At 35.8% G+C, this 21,970-nt stretch overlaps 1 protein-coding gene across 1 annotated transcript in view; it reads right to left on the minus strand.

Moving 5' to 3' along the window:
- The window catches only part of UBE2U (ubiquitin conjugating enzyme E2 U), a gene marked incomplete at both ends in the record, with an annotated part of 46,687 nt that overhangs the window by 23,577 nt on the left and 1,140 nt on the right, over positions 1 to 21,970 (minus strand). The window contains 5 exons of the mRNA XM_081306343.1: positions 6,492 to 6,540; positions 13,910 to 14,030; positions 18,004 to 18,101; positions 20,201 to 20,293; positions 21,366 to 21,447. Of these exons, the coding sequence (XP_081162469.1) occupies positions 6,492 to 6,540; positions 13,910 to 14,030; positions 18,004 to 18,101; positions 20,201 to 20,293; positions 21,366 to 21,447 (443 nt within the window). The remainder of the gene's footprint in view (positions 1 to 6,491; positions 6,541 to 13,909; positions 14,031 to 18,003; positions 18,102 to 20,200; positions 20,294 to 21,365; positions 21,448 to 21,970) is intronic.

Below are 21,970 nucleotides of genomic sequence, written 5' to 3' on the forward strand. Positions count from 1 at the left end.
CAAGAGGAAGGAAACTGTCAACACACTGTCTCGTGAAAAAAAAAATACACCATCTTCAGGCACAATCGTCTCCGTTGTTTTTAGTCTGTTTGAAGACGACCCATGACCTTCTCCCTTCCCCAGGGTGTACTGTTCAATTTCAACTGTTAGCCTTCAGAGGCTTTTTTTTTCCTTTCCTCTAGAATAATTAAAAATATTTCGCTAAAAGGTATAACAGTAGTTAGTTTGAACATAGAAAACAGAATATCTTAAACATTTGGAAATATTTGCATTTTCAATTATAGAGGAAATATCCCCTTAAAATAGGGCAACAGTAACTATATTTTCCTATTATTCAGATAAACTACTAAGCTTACAAGGATATACACAGCACAAAATACTCATGTGTTTATAGTTTCAACCAATAACAGGAATTTATTGAATATTATCATTGACAGTATAAATGCAAAAAAGTAGAAGCCATAATTTCAAATTGACCATTAAAACCTCCTATCTTGCTGGGAAAATAAGATGGAGTAGTGAACAGACATTTTCTATATTAGCACAATAAAGTGTTAGAAGGTTTGACCCAGATATTTGGAGAAGACAATGCATGAACACTTGAGCAGTGGAAATAACAAAACAGTTAGAAGAGGGAGGTTTTGTTGCGACTCCATCAGGACAAAAGTCATTTGGAGTATGGATCTAGAAAAACAGTAAGAAGGCATCTTCGGCCAAGGGAACAACGTGTACAGAGGATGTTGGGGCGGGGGAGGGGGAGATGAGAAAGATAAGACAATTGACTATTGTGCAACATTCAAATTTGAAGTAGTTGGAGTTTCATAAAAATAAGTGAAATGAGGCAGTGCAGGATCCTCAAATTTTATGCAGAGAATGGTTTAGAGCAGATTCAGGTTTGGGGTTTTTTTGTTTGTTTGTTTAGTACTGGGGAATAAACCCATAGGCTTATTGCCCAGGATGGCCTTGAACTTGCAATTCTCCTTCCTTAGCCTCCCGAATCACTGGAATTGCAGGAGTACATACCACTGCACCAAACCTAATTCAGTCATCTTGATTCATTAGGTAACAGAGAGCCACCACCAGTAGTCCTCAAATAGAATGAAATCAATTTCGGAGCAACGATTTCCTCTGGGGGTAGTATACCAAGTGGATTAATGTAAGGTAGACTAAATGCAGGGCAGAATAGGAAACAGAAAAACACATTCATTTAGAAAACACATTCATTTAGAAAACAAATTCACTAATTTAGGCATGAGATAACTGAGAGCTAATAGAATGGGAGTAAAGGCGAAGAGGAGGAGGAGATGAATCTTAAGATAATAATGCAGAGGAATCTACTCACTGGTTACCTAACAGCGTGAAAGGTAAAGGAATGTTAGGGTCAAATATGCTAAGGCCCAGAAAACTAGTTTTACACCAAGAGAAACTGAAGTAAAATATGAGTTTAATTTTAGACATGGGCTTTAGGTGACGAGAGCATAGACGGATAAGTCAAAATGACCGTTAGGACTGTGAATGAGAAATTGGAAATGGAAAACAGGGATTTGGGTCAAATCAACATAAAGGTTGATGGATGAAGCCATTAGGGGAAACAACCTCTGAAAGACTTAAGTAAGTGTTCAGAAAAGAAAGAACAGAAACCAGCTCATAGTTAAAAGGAGCCAGTGAAGGAACCAGAAAGGTTCATTAAGAGAGGAGGAAAACAATGGCAGTGCTATTTCATGCAAGCAATTGCCCCCGTTACAACCACAGCCTAATGGCTGAACCTCTGGTTGGAACTTTCCTCTCTCTCATGCTCCAGTCCTTGGTATCATGGTTGAGAGCAGGGTCTGTGGTCAGCTGAGCTGTGTTAATACCCTCTGGCACCACTACTTATTAGTAGTGTGAATCTAAGCAAGTTACCTAGTCTCTCCAAACCTGTTTCCTCATCTATAAAAGTAAGAGATAGAACTTTCTCAAGTGGGTGTTGCCAACATTCAACGAAATCCTGCATGAGCAGGGCCAAGTTTAGCAGCTCTTCAGCACTTGGTGCCGGCTGGTCTCAATTGCCTTTGATAAGGGCACCATCATTTCTCTCCTGCTAACTCTAGACAGCTTCCTCAACATCTCTCCCTATTCCAGGTTGTTACACCTCACTGCAAAACCACATTTGGTTATCTAATTCTTCAGGATAAAGTCTGAACACTTACAGGTTGCGATCTGAGCATTTCCAGTCTTTTCTTTTACTAGTCTTATCCCTACATTCAGAGGCTCCATCACATGGAATTTCCTGCAGATCCTGAGGATACCTAATACCACACTTCTATTTTTAATGCAAGCTTTTCTATTTAGACATTCTTTCCCTCTATCTGTTTGTTAAATTCTTATTCAACAAGGTTTGAGTCCAATTAACATATTTTGTAAGTGAAAGTTGTCTTATAGTGGACCCTAGTTGCCTCCTCAATAGCTAATTCATTCTCCCCACTTTATGTAGACACCATGCATTCTGGTGAGACTGGCCCATTCCACATGAGAGCCCAAGGAGTTCAGGAACTGTCTGATCATAATGCCTATTTCAGGGATAGTAACTTGATTTAAAAAGAGTGAATTAGAGCAAGGTTTATTGTAGCTTTGTAGTACAATATATCTTTATATTGGGGATGTGTCAATTCTTTTTGTTCTTTAAGATTGCCTTGCTACTCTAAATCCTTTGCATTTCAAGATATATTTTGGAGTCAGCTTATAAATTTCTAGAAAAAAAACCCTGCTGATATTTTTAGTACATTGAATTGAATCTATAAATTAATTTTGAAGAACTGACATAATAATAATATTTAGTCTTTCCCAAGAAACAAATGGTCATTATTTCATTCTATTCCTTTAGGCCTTTTATGATTTTCAGTATAGGTATCTTGTGCATCTTTTGTTACATTTTGATACTGTTATAAATTACATTTAAAATCTTTCATTTTATCTTTGTCCATTGTGAATATGTAGAAACACAGTTAATTTTTTTCTCTTGCAGTACTAAGGATTGAACTCGGAGCCTTGTGAATGGTAGGCAAGTGCACTACCACTGGGCTACATCCCAAGTCCCTGATTTTTAAATATTCATTCTGGATCCAGAGACCTTGCTAAACTCACTTATTAATTTCCAAGTTTTATATATTCATTTGGATTTTACTATATACATAATCATATTACCTGTGAAAAAAATGATTTGCAGCAGTCCCCCCCCATCCACAGTTTTATTCTCTGCAGTTTTATTTACCCACAGTCAACTGTGGGGCAAAAATATTAAATGGAAAATTTCAGAAATAAAAAATTCTGAAGTTTTAAATTGCACATAGTTTGAGTAGAATGACAAAATCTTGTGCCATTTGGCTTTCTTTATTCACCTTGGAGATGAATTGTCTCTTTGTCCAGTATATCCATGCTATATATACTACCTGCCCATTAGTCATTTAGTAGCCATTTTGGTTGTCAGATTGACTGTCACAGTATCGTAGTACTTGTGTTCAAGTAACCTTTACATAATAATTTAATGCTATGTTACAATGCATTGCCCTCACTTCATCTTAACATGTAGGCATTGTATCATCTCACAAGAAGCAGCATAGGTACAGCACAATAAGAGATTTTGAAAGATAGAGCACACACATAACTTTTATTGTAGTATATTATCATAATGATTCTATTTTCTTACTAGTTACTTCTGCTAATCTCCTAGTATGCTTAATTTATAAATTAAACTTTATCATACGGATGTATAGGAAAAAAAACAGAAAAAAATATAGTTTGGTATTATCTGCAGTTTCAGCATCCCTGAGGATATTAGAATGAATCTCTGGGATGAAGAGGGATTATTGTTTTTAGCATCTGTCTGTCTCATTTTCCTCTCGGTTATCTAGCAACCAATCCTCCTCTCCCTTTCCCCCTTTGGCTTTGTATGTCAGCTCCTCACACCAACACCTTGATTGCCCCTGGCATTCATGATTCATTTTTACTTTTTATTTGAGACATCAACAAGCCTTCCTGTGGGCCAGGTCATGGGAAATGTGCTTGCTCATTATCCATGCTTTTGCACGTGCTACTCCCTCTGCCTAGCAAGCCCTGCTTCTGTGGTCTACAGACGAGTTCCTAGTCCACCTTTAGAAATCACCTCTGGCATCACCTCCTTCTTCAAGCTGTACTTTACATGCTCTTCTCCCAACCCCTGCCAAGACTTAGGAAGATATTCCTCTGCACTCTTCCAGTATCTTGATCTTACCTCTGTCATAGCATTTATGGTATAGTATTTATGCAACTGAACAATAAACAGGCATGGACCAAGAAAATGTTACATTGCAATATTTCAAAGAGATGGTATGAGAGATAGATAACTTGCTTTAAATAGTGAAGGTTTCTAGAGAAAGCTTAGAAAAAATGAAAGCCACAGGGAAAGAAGTTTCTGCTCATTAGCTTAAATGTGGTTCGCTCTGACCTTAGCATTCCTCAAATTCCTCCCTAGCCATGATCCTGATATTTGCCTTGTGGCCTTCCAACTGCATCCTTTGGTGGAGCATGCTTCATATATTTGTCCTGTGGGACACAAAATCAGCCTAGCTCCCTGTATTTTCTTCCCTTCAGAAGCCATCTTCATCCTTGAGTATAAATCTCATGAAGTTAGTATCACATGTTACTTGGGGGCATTTCCCCAATGCTGGGGCACAATGCCTTGGCATAGAATGTATGCTCAGTAAATGCATTTTAATTATATGCATAAGTAGCTGTTCTCCCATGTATGAAAACCTGATCCATAAACTGTGGATGGTATCCCATGGGGAAACATCCCAGATGACTAGCACAAGTTCAAGTCACCTTCAATTACTGAACATTAACTGATTTCCCCTGATTATATTCTACCCAGCTGACCAGACTTCACCTGAGTTTTATTATTATGTCTTTTGTAAACAGTGTTTTAATTGTCTGGCTATGCTTCTAGAATATGTTTCTATATGCAGATCAGTTCTTCCAGTTCATGAAGTAATGAGAAGTTCTAAGCCTATGGTGTTAGAACACTATAATGCTAAGAGCAGCATCTCCAAATAATCTCTGAAAGGCATCATTGTGAATACACTACTTTAAAACTAAAAACTAGATATAGATTAGCTCAATTGAAGAACAGATGTACTTCCAAGTATGGTGGGACATGCCTGTAACCCCACAACTTGGGAGGTGGAGACAAGAGGATTGCAAGTTCAAGATCAGCCTCAGCAACTTAGCAAGGCCCTATGGAACTTAGCAAGACCTGTCTCAAAATAAAAAATAAAAAGAGCTGGGGATGTGGGTCAGTGGCAAACTGCCCTGGGTTAAATTTCCAGTACCAAAAAAAAAAAAAGTACCACAGGCAAATATTGGAATTCATGAATACATAACAAATTGCATCCTGATATACACCAGGAGTGTAGAATATCTGAAACCTAGATTATTGCTCTGAGTTTTGCCTAAGGTCTTCTCTAGAGAGTTTGGGATGGCACAAGACCTGATTCTGGTGTCATTTATCCTTGGTTTAGTTCAGAGAATCTACTGAAGCTTGATCACAGAAGGCTTTCAGGTCTGTTCCTACTGCTTTATTAGTTAATGTTGACACTGTATCTTTATGCACTGAAAATAACTATACTACATATAGAAAATGACTTTTTTATGTTCCGGGGGACTTCAGTGTTTTACAGATGATAAAATAGTGTTTGTGCACTGGACAACAGGTCTATTCTGTGTGGATAATTGAATTCTCTGGACCACATTGACACATTTAAGGGACAGCTATGCCTCTACTGAATTCCAACCTAGTGCACTGTTCACTCACTAGATTATACATTATCTTCCTGCAAGTTTCCAATACTGTTGCATAAACAGAAGGCCCTTAAGTTGCCTAATTTCCCTCTTATTTAGAGCCAGTGAAGGAGCTAAATCAAGCACTGTTTCAACACTAGCTAAGTGGCTGTTTTCTACTTCTGATCCGTTAACAAGGTAAAGTGGGTGGAAATGCACAGGAAAGCAAAAGCTGCAGAACTGTATCTGAGCTTCTGCCTATACCCGTTGAGGTGCTCACCACAAAATTGGTGTCAACATTGTCAGGTTATCTCCAAAAGGTACAATGGCCTCAACCCTATCACTATTTTCCTATAAACATAATCTTCTAAATTTCTTAAAGTTTTATGGTTTACAATGATTTGTGCTCATTCTTTTGACAACAAAACCTTTTCCTTTTCAAAATTAAAAATAGAATAATAGTTCAGTTCATATAATTACATTCAATTTAAATTCAATAGAAAGAATTCAATAATTTCCACATTCTTCCTGAACATATTTTTTAAAAGCAAACACATAAGGTAAAAGCAACACCTAACTACTCCCTTTTCCAAGTTAAAAATAATTAAAATTTAGTGATTATAGAAAATATAAGCAGTTGAAATCAATTTTCCTTTTGGTAAATAAGTGGACAGAGAAGTATATAATGAAAAGCTTACCTGACCAATTGATCTTGGTCTTGGGATAACTGCATGTCATCATCTTTCACTGTAAAGAAAAAGATGAAAGGATTCTGGTTTATTTGGAGATTGAATATATGGCTTTATGTGCACTCTTTCCAAAGTCTTAATAAAGTGCTAATAAAGGAATAAAAATAAGGCATAAAAAATCTTAAGAAGCTCAAAAGAAAAATGACAAGAAAAATCTTCAAGATGGAAAGAAGATGTCAAGTGGTAAATAACTATCTTTAAAATTTGATAACTATCTGTATGATGAGGGGATGCCAATAAAAAGCAAGTGAAATTGGACTTCAGAATTTAAGAAGTAACTCAGGAACTGAAGCTACCTGCTAACTCTGAAAGGAGGAGTGAAAGACAGAGCACAGCCCCCTCATCCTTTGGGACCAGATGACCCAGCTCCAGGCATGATGGATGATGCTTACTATCTGTATAGGAAATTTCCAGTCTCTGGAGAAGATACCTCTTGAGCAAGGGAAACTCAGGACTGGCAGGTACTAAACACAGAGAGGGAGTATGGTAAGGGACGGAAAACCAGGGAAAATAAGATAATTCATACTGAACAGCAAGATCCTGACCCTTTTCCTGTCCATCTCTCAGAGTATAAGCACCTCTCTCCATTGCCACAGACTGGAATATTCATCTCAGGAAAAATAATCAAGCCTAAGTAAATGGTCAGATTCTCCCTGAATAACAGCTTGATGATGAAACAAAACCATCAACAAACCTAGTTTATATGCAGAGCTTCCAATCTTTTAAATAGACCATTCAACCCCAAAACACAAAAGCCAAATGTTTTCTCTGATAAGCAGATGTTGATCCATAGTGGGGCAGGGGAGTAGGGAAGAATGAAGGAACTTTGGTTTGTGTAGAGGGGAGTGAGGGGAGAGGTGGGATTGAGGGGATGGGAAGGACAGTAGAAAGAGACAGACATTGTTACATGTAATCATATACATGTATGATTACACTAGTGGAGTGACTCTGACCATGTACAGCCAGAGGAATAAGAAGTTGGTCTCCATTTGTGTACTATATGTCAAAATGCATTCTACAGTAAAATTAATTAATTAATTAATTTAAAAAATAAATAGACCATTCATTACATGTTCATCATATGAATGGACAAATTCTCACAAATATGTTTCCTGAGTGCCCAAACTGACACGCTTTGTCGATAATTAAGTCTCAGCGTAACCTATATAAGCACAGACTCCCCCCTTGGCCAGTGGCTCATTTTCTATCAGGAAAGTGGGTCCACCAGAGGCGTGACTCCTCTGCTGAACAAAGGCTGTGCTGCTCTGTGAAGTTTGCACCTGGCTCTGTCATTTTGTGCTAACAATTTTAAGAACTAAAGAATCAGATCAATAGATCTAATGTCCCAATCATAGGAGCTATAAGAGGAGACAAAAGAGAAAATTGGGGGGGGGGCAAGGAATTACAAGATAACTTTCTGGAACTGAAAGATAATATTTTGATATGTAAATAGCTTATCAAATGCCCTGTACAGTGAATGGAAGGGGAGGGGGGAATAGCAAAAAATACAACTAAGTAACATTGTCAAGAAATTTTCAATCACTGGTAATAAAAGATTTTAAAAGCTTCCAGAAATCAAGAATTATGTGTGAAGAACTAGACAACTGAATAACATCAGATTTCACAAAAGGAACCCTAGAAAGTAAAAGGGAATAGTGTTTCTACATTTTTAAAAGAAAGTTATTTCCAAACTAAAAGGCAGCCAAACCATGAGCATATAAGAGTAGAATAATCACAGAAAATAATGGAAAATTATATTTAGACCTTGTGCAGCAGGAAGTTCCTGAAGAGTGTCCTCCGAGAAAATGAAGGAACACACCAACCAAAGGAAAATGAGGCATCGAACAAGATCTCCAACCCAGAAGGCCGACAAAAGGAACATTCCAGCACACCTGCCGGAAAACTGCCAATTTGGAATTAAAAGAGGATGAGATATTCCAGGAAGGGAGTGGGGAAAGTGGAACAGATCCAACATTGATTGAATCCCTGGGAGTCTTTTCACATCTTGGTTAGAAAGTTTAGGGGAAGAATAGAGGGAAGATTTGTAAAAAACAGAGAATGAAAAATCAAACCATGTGTGAAAGAAAAGAAAGAGCTTCATTCATGGCTTATTTGTGATGAATATTTAGTCATATTAATGTAACCAAACTATTTTAGGAGGAAGTGAGAGAAGAAATGTGGGAGAGAATGGCAGAATAGTAGACAAATCTTTCTATTTCATAAGACCACATCTATAAATAATATCTAAAATTGAAAACTTCAGAAATATTAGCACAGAGGAAGCCTAGAAATGTAGTGGTCAGTGCTGGAACAATTGTGCTGACCAGCCACTGCCTCTGGGGGGCAGCACTCAAGGATAAAATATGTGAGCTTCTGAGGTTCGCTTTCTTTCAGAAGAATCGATTCCTATTATATGTTCTTCAAAGCTATAAACATATACTTCTTTGATAGAAAATAGATACTTAACATTTTTAGGTATAGAGACTTTGCTAAAATGTTCCTGGTCTATCTGGTGCCCTAAAATACAAACAGGGAAAAAGAAGTGTGTAGAAGTGTATAGTCACAGCAAATAGACCCATATGCTACCACCCTGTTAAAAACAGGTTTTATGTATCTCATGATAGCTGTAAGTAACAGGACATTTGTAAAACTACTGTAATCATTGGTTCTGAACGACAGTGTTAAAACTCATGTTCTTTAACGAGAGAGCAGTGCTATTGGACTGTTTCTTTTCTCTGGACATCCAGGTGGATAGGATTTCTCTGGACATTCCTACATGTAACAACAAAAACAAAAAAAATATATATGTACTCATTCTAAAAATCAAAACAAAAACAAAAAACAAAAAAAAAAACAGAACTAAAACCTTATGAGACATTACTTGCCTCATTTGTAGAGGCAATTTTCTTTAAAATTGCCTTGTTGTTAAGAAGATTTTAAGGGGGGCTGGGGATGTGGCTCAAGTGGTAGCGCACTCGCCTGGCATGCGTGCAGCCCAGGTTCGAGCCTCAGCACCACATACAAAGATGTTGTGTCTGCCAATAACTAAAAAATAAATATTAAAAAAATCCTCTCTCTCTCACATTCTCTCTTTAAAAAAAAGATTTAAAAAAATAGTGAAATAATTTGGAGTTTAAGCTGGAAAAGAATCAAATGCTCATCACAACGTTTTCCTAGCCATAAGCAATACAGAATTTATTTGCATAATTATTAGGTTCTTAAAAGTTTAATGTAAATTAAAGCATTATATTCTCCATAATATTTCTATAATTCCCTTTATCCTAGTATTGACTCATCTGCTAGTTATTGCATTACAGGTTACTTAGACAAGTGTCTGAAACTTATTAAGATGATTTTCTTTGTCAAAAGCTATAGGACTATACCTGGCTAAGAAAAAAAAAATCTCAGGTTTAGCTACCATTATTCAGTTTACCCTCATATTTTCCTTCAACCAAATATTTTTTTTAAATTTTTTTAAAGGGAGAGAGAGAGAGAGAGAGAGAGAGAGAGAATGAATTTTAATATTTATTTTTTAGTTCTCGGCGGACACAACATCTTTGTATGTATGTGGTGCTGAGGATTGAACCCTGGCCGCATGCATGCCAGGCAAGCGCGCTACCGCTTGAGCCACATCCCCAGCCCCAAATATTTTTAAAATTCTTTAAACCTTATGTTTTTTTTTTTTTAATTTTGTAGTTGTAGATGGACAGCATATCTTATTTTATTTGTTTATTTTTATGTGGTGCTGAGGATTGAACCCAGTGCCTCACATGTGCAAGGCAAGTGCTCTGCCACTAAGCTACAGCCCCAGCCCTAAACCTTATGTTTTAAAATAGCAAAACAACCGTGGCAAACAGAAAACAAATAGCCATTTGACCATATAAGCACACACAAATCATAAATTCTTTTGTAACAAATTGGGAAGAAACAATACTCAGAATCTAGAAGGCAAAGTTGCCATGCATTCTCTCCTTACAGACCTTCCCTCTCCAAGTTTTTGTAACCTGAGTAAAGTATAAGTCTGAAGGTACTTGAAAGGCCTCCATGCTCAACTCTTAAAACCAAGTAAGAACTTCTTTGATAATGCCCCTGAGAAACAGTCATGTAACTACTAAATAAACACCAGTTATAAAAGAAAAGCATTAGTGATAGGGGATCTATCAATCTGACCTTGCCCAGTATTTTAAGTTACTTGAATTGTTTAGAGAATTCTTCATGTTCAGCTAGCTGGGAGCTGATGGAATTTACCATTAAGGATCTGCAACTATAATGGCATTTACTTCTAGGAAAGATCAGTTAGGCACCCAACTGGCTATATAACTTATTGTGCAAAGTGCATACTGCAAGGAAAAAGGAGTACTAGAAATCATTGCACCAGGACTATGCCAGGTAGTTAGGGGTATATGAACACTCTAAGGGAGACAAGGATATGACTAAAGGAAATGAGGCTATCAGAACATGGGAAGGTCACTGGGCCACCACCCATTGGGTCTGAGCTCAGAGCTTAGTATCTTCTTGTCAAGGCAAAGACCTAACTAGCTATGCAGATGCCAGGAAAGAATTTGGGGAATGAGAGGCATTTGCATCTGCATATCAAATACCAAACTTAGCTTTGGATAACACAATTTATTCCAGATACTTGATTATGAGGGGGAAAAAAATCCCCATTGTATTCCAGATATATTTTGACATGGGGCTGGGCCAAACCTGTAAATTCTGGACTTCAGTGATTACAATTTAGAAGGGATAGGAAATATGACAGACTTCTAACTTCAATGTAGTCCTACTTCAGTTTTTGGAGCAACATAGAAGAAATCTCTTTTTCTGTATTTCTCTTCAAAAATTTGAAAACAGATTTTATCATTGCCTTTGATTTTCTTTCTTCCATTGGCTAAACATACACATTTTCTTCAGCAGCAAAAACCATGATGTTATAATTGAGCATATAAGTAATCTACATAAGGACCACCAAATCAAAGTAGGATAAAATGATTATGTAACAAATACTTAGTAAGAGGATACTTTTCTACTACTGGTTTACATTAAGCAAATATCTCCCCACAAGAACTTTTTCATAGAATTAAGTTCTTCTCTCAAGTCAGTCTTCCATCTGTACCTGCAAATTTTAATTTTTTTGACCCTAAATGAGTGATTTTACATTTGTTCCATTAAACTTGGAAGCAACAGGAAAGTGGGAAGGCCCAGGCTGAAGCCCTGACTCTGCAGCTTGCTCTATGTAGCCTTAGGTTAATCAAGTCATCCTTGGATTCCTCACTGAGGAAGAGACTGTGAGGATCAGATGATTACATGTGTTTGAAAGTACTAAATAAACGATGAAGTAAAATCTGGATCTAAGTTCATGCTTTTTTTTTTTTCTCACTCATTCTACAAAATTTTTATGCAATAACTCCTGTCAGACACTACACCAGGCTCTCCGGATAGAGTTCTACTCTATAATTAATGACTATCAGGATGACACAATTAGCTGCATCTTGTTTCTTGTTTACACAATTAACTATCTGTTCCAGTTTTGTGTCATTTAAAACTGTGACAATTGTTCTTCCTATGCTTTCCCTAGATCTCTGTACTGATATTTTAAATATGTAACATGAGAAAGGATTCTACTAATATTCTAGTAGACCATTTCCCCAGAGGTTAAAGTAATTAATTCTTATGGGATGCAGTTTTCAACATAGACATACTACTATCTAATTTAGAGTGAACAAGTGTCTGCCACTTCCTCATTCCTGATGCGTAGCCACTGTCTCTACTATATTAGGACACTCTTTCTCTATGAAGCTGTGGACAATTTTCTCTTCCTGGCACCCCATACTACCATTCCTGGCCCAGCCAAGATGGCAGGCAAGTTGATACTTAAATACTCTATTGTATTTCCATACATTTCACCAACATACATAATTAAGTGAAAGCTTCCAAACTATTTGGTTTGTCACTCATCTCGTGGGCAGTGTGGTAATGTGAGCAGCTTTTCTGGAAGGCGTGCTGGCAAAGTTGGAGAACTGAAAGACATAAAGGCTGATGTCTACCTGTGGAGGACAAAAGAAAGGACTGACCTCCATCAGGTACCTTCTCTTTTCTTTCTGCAGGGAAAACCCAAAATCTATTGTGCAAAATCATTTATTGCAGAAAATTCTTTAGAACCAGTTTTGAAAATAGTCACTCACCAGAAATATTGATGTAACTTTGTTATATAGAATGTTTCTTTGTAATTCTAGTACTATCGGCCTCAGTGGAAGGTTATGTGGTATATATCATTTCTTTATTCATCCCACAGATATTTACTGAAAGCCAGTACTATTCTCCAGAGGATACAGCAGTGAATGTTACAGAATACTGGTAGATTCAGAAATGTGGTCCGAGTGAAGCAGTACTGCTCTCTGTGTACGGATCAAACTAAAAAATGTCAGGGAATGTTTGAAAAATTCTGAGAAAACCAAGACATATTTGGGGATACTGGGAAAGATGCCTGATCGATATTGTTTAATTTGCATCAGACCCAAAATTCCTATAGAAGAGAAGGAGTTGAACTTGGCCACAATTGTGCAGACCTAGCTAATGGACTAGGGGCAGGGATGGGAGTCTTAGAATGGGACTGGAAAAGAGACAATAGAAATAAGAGAGAAAAAACACCAGTAAAGGTCAAAGCCCAGTGGCTGGGGAGGTAATGATACCAGCTGCTATGCAAAGTAGTTGTGCCCTACTTACTAGGAGGAGGGACAGAGATTCAAAGGGAAGAACAGTTCTCACCTGTGGGGAAAGCCCTCTGGGTTCTGCTAACTGGAAAGAAAGCACAGGAGCAACAGAGCCAAAGTCAAGGGTCACAGGGAGGATACCAGGGTATCAGAAAAAAACTAGACATTCAAGCAGATTTTGGAGAGCTTCAGGTGTCAATTCCACGAGCCTATTAGAAGGAATACCTGGGAGGAAACGCTCCAGAAGAAAATGCTGAGTGTTTTGTTAATCAAGAGGAAAGTACTCTCACTTGAATAACATCTAGGGTACTGCAGGTAAAGTCTGGGAAATATCCATTACAGATATGAGTAAAAAGATATCATATTATGATGGGTAGGCACCATCTATTCTTATGACCTTATCAGATGATTCTGGGAAGAATCTGCTTCCATAACATGTAAAGACACTGATTTTTTAAAAAGGATCACTGATTAGCTAGACAAAAAATTATAATAGAAGAGATCTTAGTATCATTTCATTACTGAAAATGGAGTAAATAGGCCCCTCTATAATATTCAAGTATTCCCTTATAAAACAATTATTTGTTAGATCATTTATTTGCTAAAAATGCTTATTGTATAAATGATAGTTGCCAAATAACAAGTCTTCCTTACGTTGTAATGGTTCCTGGAAGAGCTTTCGAATTATTTTTCTATACATATATTCATCTTTAATCAGCATTTGGGTCGCTTGCATGTTTACTGGGTTTTCCAGCACTGGGTAAGAAAGCATAACCTCAAAGAAAACACACAATGTATGTGAGTTTTTAAAGTAAACTTTTTCTCTGCACAAAAAGACAGACAAATACATACAGCTCTCAACAAGCATATCTGTATAGACCTAAAGATCAATATAAAGATAGCACAACAGAATCTGTACTCTGAAGAAACTCTTGATCTATCTTGGTTTAAACTAGGATCAGAGCGAGTTAAAAGTTCTTTCCTATAACATTCCTTTCTGTCGTATAAATTTAAATTGGATTTATGCGTAAATGGAAATAAACATTAAGGAATACTGAAACATCTCTGTACATGGGTTAACACATTTTAACACAAGATCACATTAGATACATGGATAAACAAGCACATTTGTGCTTGCTCACACGTCAATATCCCTCCAGGTCATGGTTCAGACCATATCTCTAGTAGTTTTCTATTATTGCTGTAATAGTTACCACAAATTTAGCAGCTTTAAAACAGCACAAATTTATTATCTCACATTTCTGGCTGGGCTGGTTTCACTTTGGATTTAACAAGATTGAAATCAAAGTGATTGCTGGGCCTCTTATCAGATGATTCTGGGAAGAATCTCTTCCAAGCTCACTCAGAGGGTGAAATGACTTCAGTTCCTTTCTGGATTTTATTTATTTTTACTGGCTGTTACCTGGGAGCCACCCTCAGCTCCTAGAGACCTATCTCCAGTCTCTGCAGTGAACTCTGAGGATCTGAGAACACAATGGAATGACAAATTTTCTTTTGCTTGGAATCTCTCTTACATTCCCTTTGCCCACATCCCCTCTCTTTCCACTGCCTTTCTTTGACTCTTCTGCCTTCTTCTTCTATTGCTGAGGGCTCATGATTACTTTGGTCCATCTGCATAATCCAGGACAACTTTCCTATTATCATATCAGCTGATTAGTAACCATAATTCCCTCTGCAAGTGCTTTCACAGTAGTACTTAGTCTAGTGTTTGAATAACTGGAGGATGGCAGTCTCAGGGGGAACTCTTTAAAAATTTTGCTTACTGCAGTATCTGTGCCCACGACCAAATGAGATCAGTGGGAATTAGAAACGAATAGTTCTGCTAGACCATGATTTGTTTATCTGGCACCTCAAAATTATCTTACCTCAAACTGCAAGTATTTATTCAATAATTCAGTATTTTGAACATTATGTGACATGCAAACTCTATAATAAAATATAATTAAAACTACTATAAATCATGCATTACTCATATAATACTTATTTGTAGATGCAGAACAAAGTCAATCATGGTGGCTTAAAAGTTATGGAAATTATGACAATCTTTCACTAATGAAAGCAATCATTTGACATCTGTGATTTCCAAAGCAACTAGCATTGTCTGCAGTTACTTGAGTTTTCCTGTTTGGAAAACACATTTAAGCCATATTTCCGAGAATATTAAATCACCAAAATAAGGATTCAGTGTAGATCGTAATATATCTTTGCCACAGTCTGGCTGGGCACAATTCAGGAGCCACTTATCAAGCAGAAACAAACTTTATTTTTAGAACACACGCCATACCACAGGAGCTCTTCAGGAATTCCCTCAGAGCCCAACTGCCACCACCGGCTTCCCACAAGCCTCTCACCCCCCCCCTCTTCAGGCTGATTGGCTGGGTCGTGTGGGCGGAGCCAAAAAAGTCCCCCAATGAGCAGCTTCTGGTCTGAAAGGGCGGGGAAACAGCCCAATGAGCATCACCGCAGAGGAGCCAATCAGTTGGCAGCTAGAAGTTTGCTGATCGCTGTGAGCCAATCATCAGCTGGTAGCTGGAAGTTTGCTGGCAGCTGGAAGTTTGCTGGGGCCCCTTTGGCTGTGGCTCTCAACATACCTTTCAAAGTGGGTGGGAAGCAGATGAAACTTCTCTTCAAAGAGCAAACTTTTGGTCTTTGGCTGGAGAGTTAATCTTACTCAGAGAAGCACAGCTGGAAAAGTTTATTCAGTAGTCTGCTTATTAACCACTAGGCCCAAGACCTATTCACCTCATGTATACACAAGCTATTATGTATATTTAATGATTTTTAAGAACTGGTATATAAGTGTATTTTAAAATGTATAAATCAAACATCCTGCTAAAATGGCAAAAAAAAGAAAAAAAAAAAGATTTAACTTTAAATTAGTTATGTGGTAATCTCAAATTTAAAAAAAGCTCCCAGGGGAGAAAAACTAATAACAATAGAGCTAGGATTTTCCTTTATGATTATCAGTGATTTTGTTTTCTTTCCCTTTACATTATCAATCTTCTGTGATGTGACATACTTGTTTTATGAATATATTAAAAAAAAAGATGAGTAACTGTATTATCTACTGGTTTTTCTGGATATATTTGGCAATACCCTGTGGTCACTTTGCTTGACTGTTTAATAGTAAAAATAATCATGATATTTACTATCACCTGTTGTGCTCTTGGAGTAGGCACAGTTCCAATTATTTTCACATGTACTCATTAATTTAACCTCACAAGTCACATGATGTAGCTACTAATAACTGCCTTTCTTTATTTATTTTAATGTTTTCTTAGTTATAGATGAACAGCATGCCTTTATTTTATTTATTTATTTTATGTGGTGCTGAGGATCAAACCCAGTGCCTCACACAATGCTAGTGTTCTGCCATTGAGCTACAGCCCCAGCCCAAATAACCACCTTTCTTGTGGATAAAGAAATTGAGGTATGGAGAGACAAACTTATCCAACAGTGCAAGGATATCAAGTAGAAAAAACAGGATTTGAAGGCAAGCAATCTTAGAACACTAATTTTCCTTTCATTACATTATTCTTCAATTCAAAATTTTCACCAGTTCATTCCAGTTTTCCATCACTCATTACATTTTGGGAACATTCAACTTTATTATTCTTATGACAGACTGTATTTCAGATGGAAGAGAAAGGAATATATCTCAGTTTAAAGGGGTCCAAAAGTTCAACCCCAGATAGCTGAATAGCACATTCACTCAGTTCCTTGAAATTTTTGCTCAGATGTCTCTTTTCCCAGAATCAGCCTCATACAAGTAGAGGCTTAATACATATTTGTAGAATAAAATAATGATTGAATTGGACATGAAATCTTTTTAAAAGATTACACTTTATTCATTCAGTGTACTAAGATGACTAGATAGGAAAATTAACTATTATTTTACTCATTTAAAAAAAAATAAGCAGGAGAAATGGGATTTGTATTATAATTCTGTTGAGAAAATTCAATTAAGTCAAACTCCTTTGTTCTCCAAGTATTTCAGATAATCAAAAGTTAATAGTTTATCTCCAGATATTATTAATGATAAGTAAGTCCCTAGATAGAATAGCTCTAAGCCTGATCCAAGTAGTCAAAACAAATGTCATGGAAATAATTTTAGCATCAGATGAGAGAGGAGGGCTTTTAAGGGTCAGGAATAACATAAGACAGAGGTATGCTTCTAGGGACCATGGGTCCAGGACATAAAGGTGGTGGCACTTGGGAAACAGGCTCCTATATGAGGAGAGGAGATAATTCCTGGTTTAATTATTTGCTGGGTTTGATATGAACATTTATAAGAGAAACTAGCCAGCACTTTCAGAACACAGGATAAAATAAAGCATTTTAAGTTATAGTCATGTGATTCATCTCTTCTGAAGAAGGCAAGGTTCATGAATGAGGAAAGATTTAAAAGGCCTGTTTTGTATTAGGAAATAAAGTTAAGAGCCAAAAGAAAACCTAAGACTATATTTCCACAATTGAAACCATCCAAACCATTATTTTCTTCTATTATAAAATGTGTATTCTCTGGTTGTAAAGGCCCTTAACTACAATTTCAAATTAAAATAAAAATCTTTATAACTTAAGTTCCACTTTGTGTCTAGATATAGAATGTTGATTTACATAAGCTTTCTCAAATCCTTTAAACATTTAAATATTCATTGTACATTTTGATCCTTGTGTTTTGAATAAATGGGGTATTAAAGAAAGCATTATAATAAATCTATTCTTACCTGTAGGGCAAGTAAGATACTGCTCAATGTATAGCCTGTATTCCACATCTTGGGGTTGTCCAAAAAATCTATACAGGGCTGACCAGTGTATGGGTCTACTGTATTAAAATAATACATTGATGTTGATATATAATAATATTATCCTTTGAAACTTATAAATATCAAAATGCCTAGAACAGAAATGAAATCCACATGTTGGATGGGATGGAACTTCCCTCCATTCTGTTATATTAGATTGGAAAGATACCAAACATTGACTTATGTCCTCACACAGCTAATTAACTAATTCAGTGTTTAAAGAAAAAAAATAGAATAGAGCCAAATATGAAAACTGAAAGTATAGAATAACTAGAAGAAAATTAAAATAATTACTAGATTTTGTTTTGCCAAAAGCTCATTAAACTTAAAGATAATGGCAAAAACCACAAATAACAAAATTAATAGATCTGATTACATAAAAAAGTTTAATCTTAGATGTAAAAAGAAAACAGCATGAACAAAATTAAAATTAGTGACAAATTAGGAATATTTGCAACATCTATGACCTAATGATGATATTGTAAATTATGTCAGATAAGTCATCAAATTAGAAATATAATCACAAAAGTGAAAAAACTGTTTACTTCACAAGTATTCAAAGAAGTGTTTATTAGAGTAATAGCAATCTAGCATGTATGACACATTGGTTGAATGCCAACAATGTAAAGAAAATAATAATAATAATTTAAAGAATAATAGCAAGATTCTTATCAATTAGGCAAAAAAATTTCTCCAAAGTTTCTATGCTCAGAACTGAACGGTACTAAATAGAACTTGATATACATTTCCTGGTGGGAATGCAGATTACATTGAAAGACAATTTGCATATATATATATATATTATATAAAATATAAAATAATTATATAAAACTATACATAACTATCTTTCTGGACTGGAGGTCTAATATATAACCTTCCTCTTTTCTTAAGTTCACATAAAAGTATGAAACAGACCAAGATGTTAAAAGAAGGAAGTTAACATCAGCTTTGCTATATGTGAGACTGAAATGGAAGATACACTTGATCAATGGCTTTAATTGGCTCCACAAAAGTCTCTCTGATTTGAACTTACCCACCAAACTAACAGCCTGCTTAAGTTTCCTGCTTGGAGGAACAGACTGTACCCATTCCAAGGTCAGGATAGTTGGAAAGAAAGAGTGTTGAGAAAGTGCTGGGCCAGGTGATCAATTCCTTCCCTCACCTCCGCAGACAGGTAAGTGACTTCTCTTGGGAAGAGTAGGGGAGGAAAAACAATCACAGGCTTTCCCATATTTTTCCCTTCTAGAGACAGAAATTCCCTCTACTCCATGTGAGGAGTGAGGCCTAGGGGATAAGAATACATCCTATTAAATTTAACCCATTAATGTCCTAAATATTAAACCAAATATGGCACAATTTTACATTATGAATTTCAAAAATAGATTTTAATTACAAAAATAATAATAATGTACTGGGGGGTAAAGTACATAAGAGAATATAAAGTAAAATACAAATGTTCCCCTGTCTACCAATTCCACTTTTCCGTTATTACCAGTTGGTCCATAAAAGCTACATACACATATACATATGCACACGTGTGTGTATTTATTAAATGTAATTATATTTTACATTTTGTTGTTCAAATGGTTTTTTATGTAACAGTGAACTGTTAATTTATTTCCAGACATAAATATTTATCAAAAAATATTTGAGCACCTATGTACCAAACAAGGAAGATTCTAGGGATATAACAACGAACAAGATTCTAGCTTTCATAGATCTTCCTTGATTTGTTTAAAGGTAAAAGATATCACAAGGGATTTTTCACTTAAGAATTCCTGTAATAAGGGGCATTTAGGTTACAGTAGGTCCTCTGCATATATAAGTTTGGCATCCTTGGATTCAAAACTATATATAATACCTCAACTATGTAGAAAAAAAATATATACATAAAAAAGAAAGTAAATTCGGCAACATATTAAAAGTAATATCTCTTTGCATTAGGATTCAAGGTGATCATAATTTTTGTCTTCAATTTCACAGTTTCCCCAACAAACACATAATCATATTCAAGTTATTAAAAAGAAACATAATTATATTAAACATTAATAAAGAATAAGTATTGTAGACACAGAGCCCCTGATAATTAAAAAAAAAAAAATCTCAGTTTAGTCCTTACCATTTGGATGAAAAGGAATTTTTGTAAATTTCACAACTGGAGGGGCAAGATTGTACTCCGATGTAAATTCTATTGTCAGTTGTAAAACAAATCCTATGATGTAGAAATAAACAATTTTATTGAAGTGCCACTTTGTGCGGGTGAACTCCAATCTGATTAACATTGGAGTCTCTCCTGATGGTTTGCTTAAGTCAATTGCTTCATGGTGCATAGACCCCCTTGGGTATTATAACATTCTTCACAACCTAATTGTACTAGTTTGCAGCCTCTTTCCCATCAGTCCTTTGTATCCACCACCTCTGTTCCCCTAAAGCTAAAGTCACCAGAACCTGCTTCACCCTTTCTTGCTTTCAATTGCAGCTTTGCTGTGCTGATTGCCTGAATTTCTTTCCCTCTTCTGAACCTGACAAACTCTTAAACATTCTTCAGGATTCAACTCAAATGTCACTTCTTTGGAAAGACATTCCTGATTCTCCCAGGCATAATTCACCAATCACTCCCTCTTAGGCATTCTGTTCAAAATTCTTAGTAGCACAAATTATATTTTACTGTAATTATCAGCTTATCTCCCCTGCCTCACTCAAGGAATCTGTCTTGCTAACTCATGATTGAAAGAACACATGGTCATTAAAGTTTACAGTGATCCAGTCAGTCTTCTTAAGAATTTGTTATGGAAATTTAGGGGAAAATCATAGTGGGTAAAATGAGAAGAAACTGGGATTTTGAAAGTCAATAGGAATTTTAATAGATATTCTCTGATCTTCTGAAAGACCATTAGAAGATATTCTTAATTAATATGCTTTATTGTGTTTGCTTTTTAAAAATGTGATAACATTGGGACTGAGGGTGTGGCTCAGTGTTAGAATATTTGCATAGCATGAAGGAGTCCCTGGGTTCAATGTTCGGCATCAAAATAAAAAGATCTGGCAAAAAAAAATCTAGAATTTCAATCTATGTTTAAAAATAGCAAAACCATTCCTATATTGCAAATAATGTGAATATTTTAGAATTCTAGTGAATTGGTATAATTCAAACATATAAAGAATTTCAGAAAATTAATATAACTATATATATATATATATATATATATATATACACACACACACAAAGGATACAGACTATTCATGATATAAAAAAATTTAAAGCAGATTTTGAAAACACAAACCATGCAAACTTGAATTCTGTAGACCTTCAATTTCAGCTTGCCATTTCAGCATATCATCAGTTATAGGAAAAGCAGTAATACCCTTTAAAAAAACAATACAGAAGCAGACAAAAGATTATTAATTGCAGTTTTGAAAATCAGATGTCAGGTTATACTGAATTCCAAAAACTCTAAAAGTTTTTATTTATTTATTTATTGGTTGACAAGTTTATTTATCAGTTGATCTGGGGATGTATTATATGCCTTATTGCATTGAAGTTAAGGTAGATTCTAGGGAACTCATGCAATAGTAAAATTAAAAATCACAAGGGAAACTAGAAGATCAAGATTGGTGTTCGTGTCTTATACAGTGTCTGTGTCAATAGCCAATTTAAGATTCAAATTATAAAAGTATGAAATAGTTAGAAAGCCCATGTTTCTTCAAAGCTTTTTAAAGATATATGGATGCTATATGGAAGGCATAAAGTAGGAATGTTTTCTTTAAGAAAAAGTCCAATATTACAATTATATATAAAAACATCTTTTCCTCTACTTGAAGTATTGTTCCAATGAAGAGCCCAGAATGTGTTTAATAGAAAACCTACCAATCAATTATGTTGAGGAAT

This window comes from Spermophilus citellus (genome assembly GCF_964194105.1).
Source record: "Spermophilus citellus genome assembly, chromosome: 9".
Taxonomy (NCBI): Eukaryota; Metazoa; Chordata; class Mammalia; order Rodentia; family Sciuridae; genus Spermophilus; species Spermophilus citellus.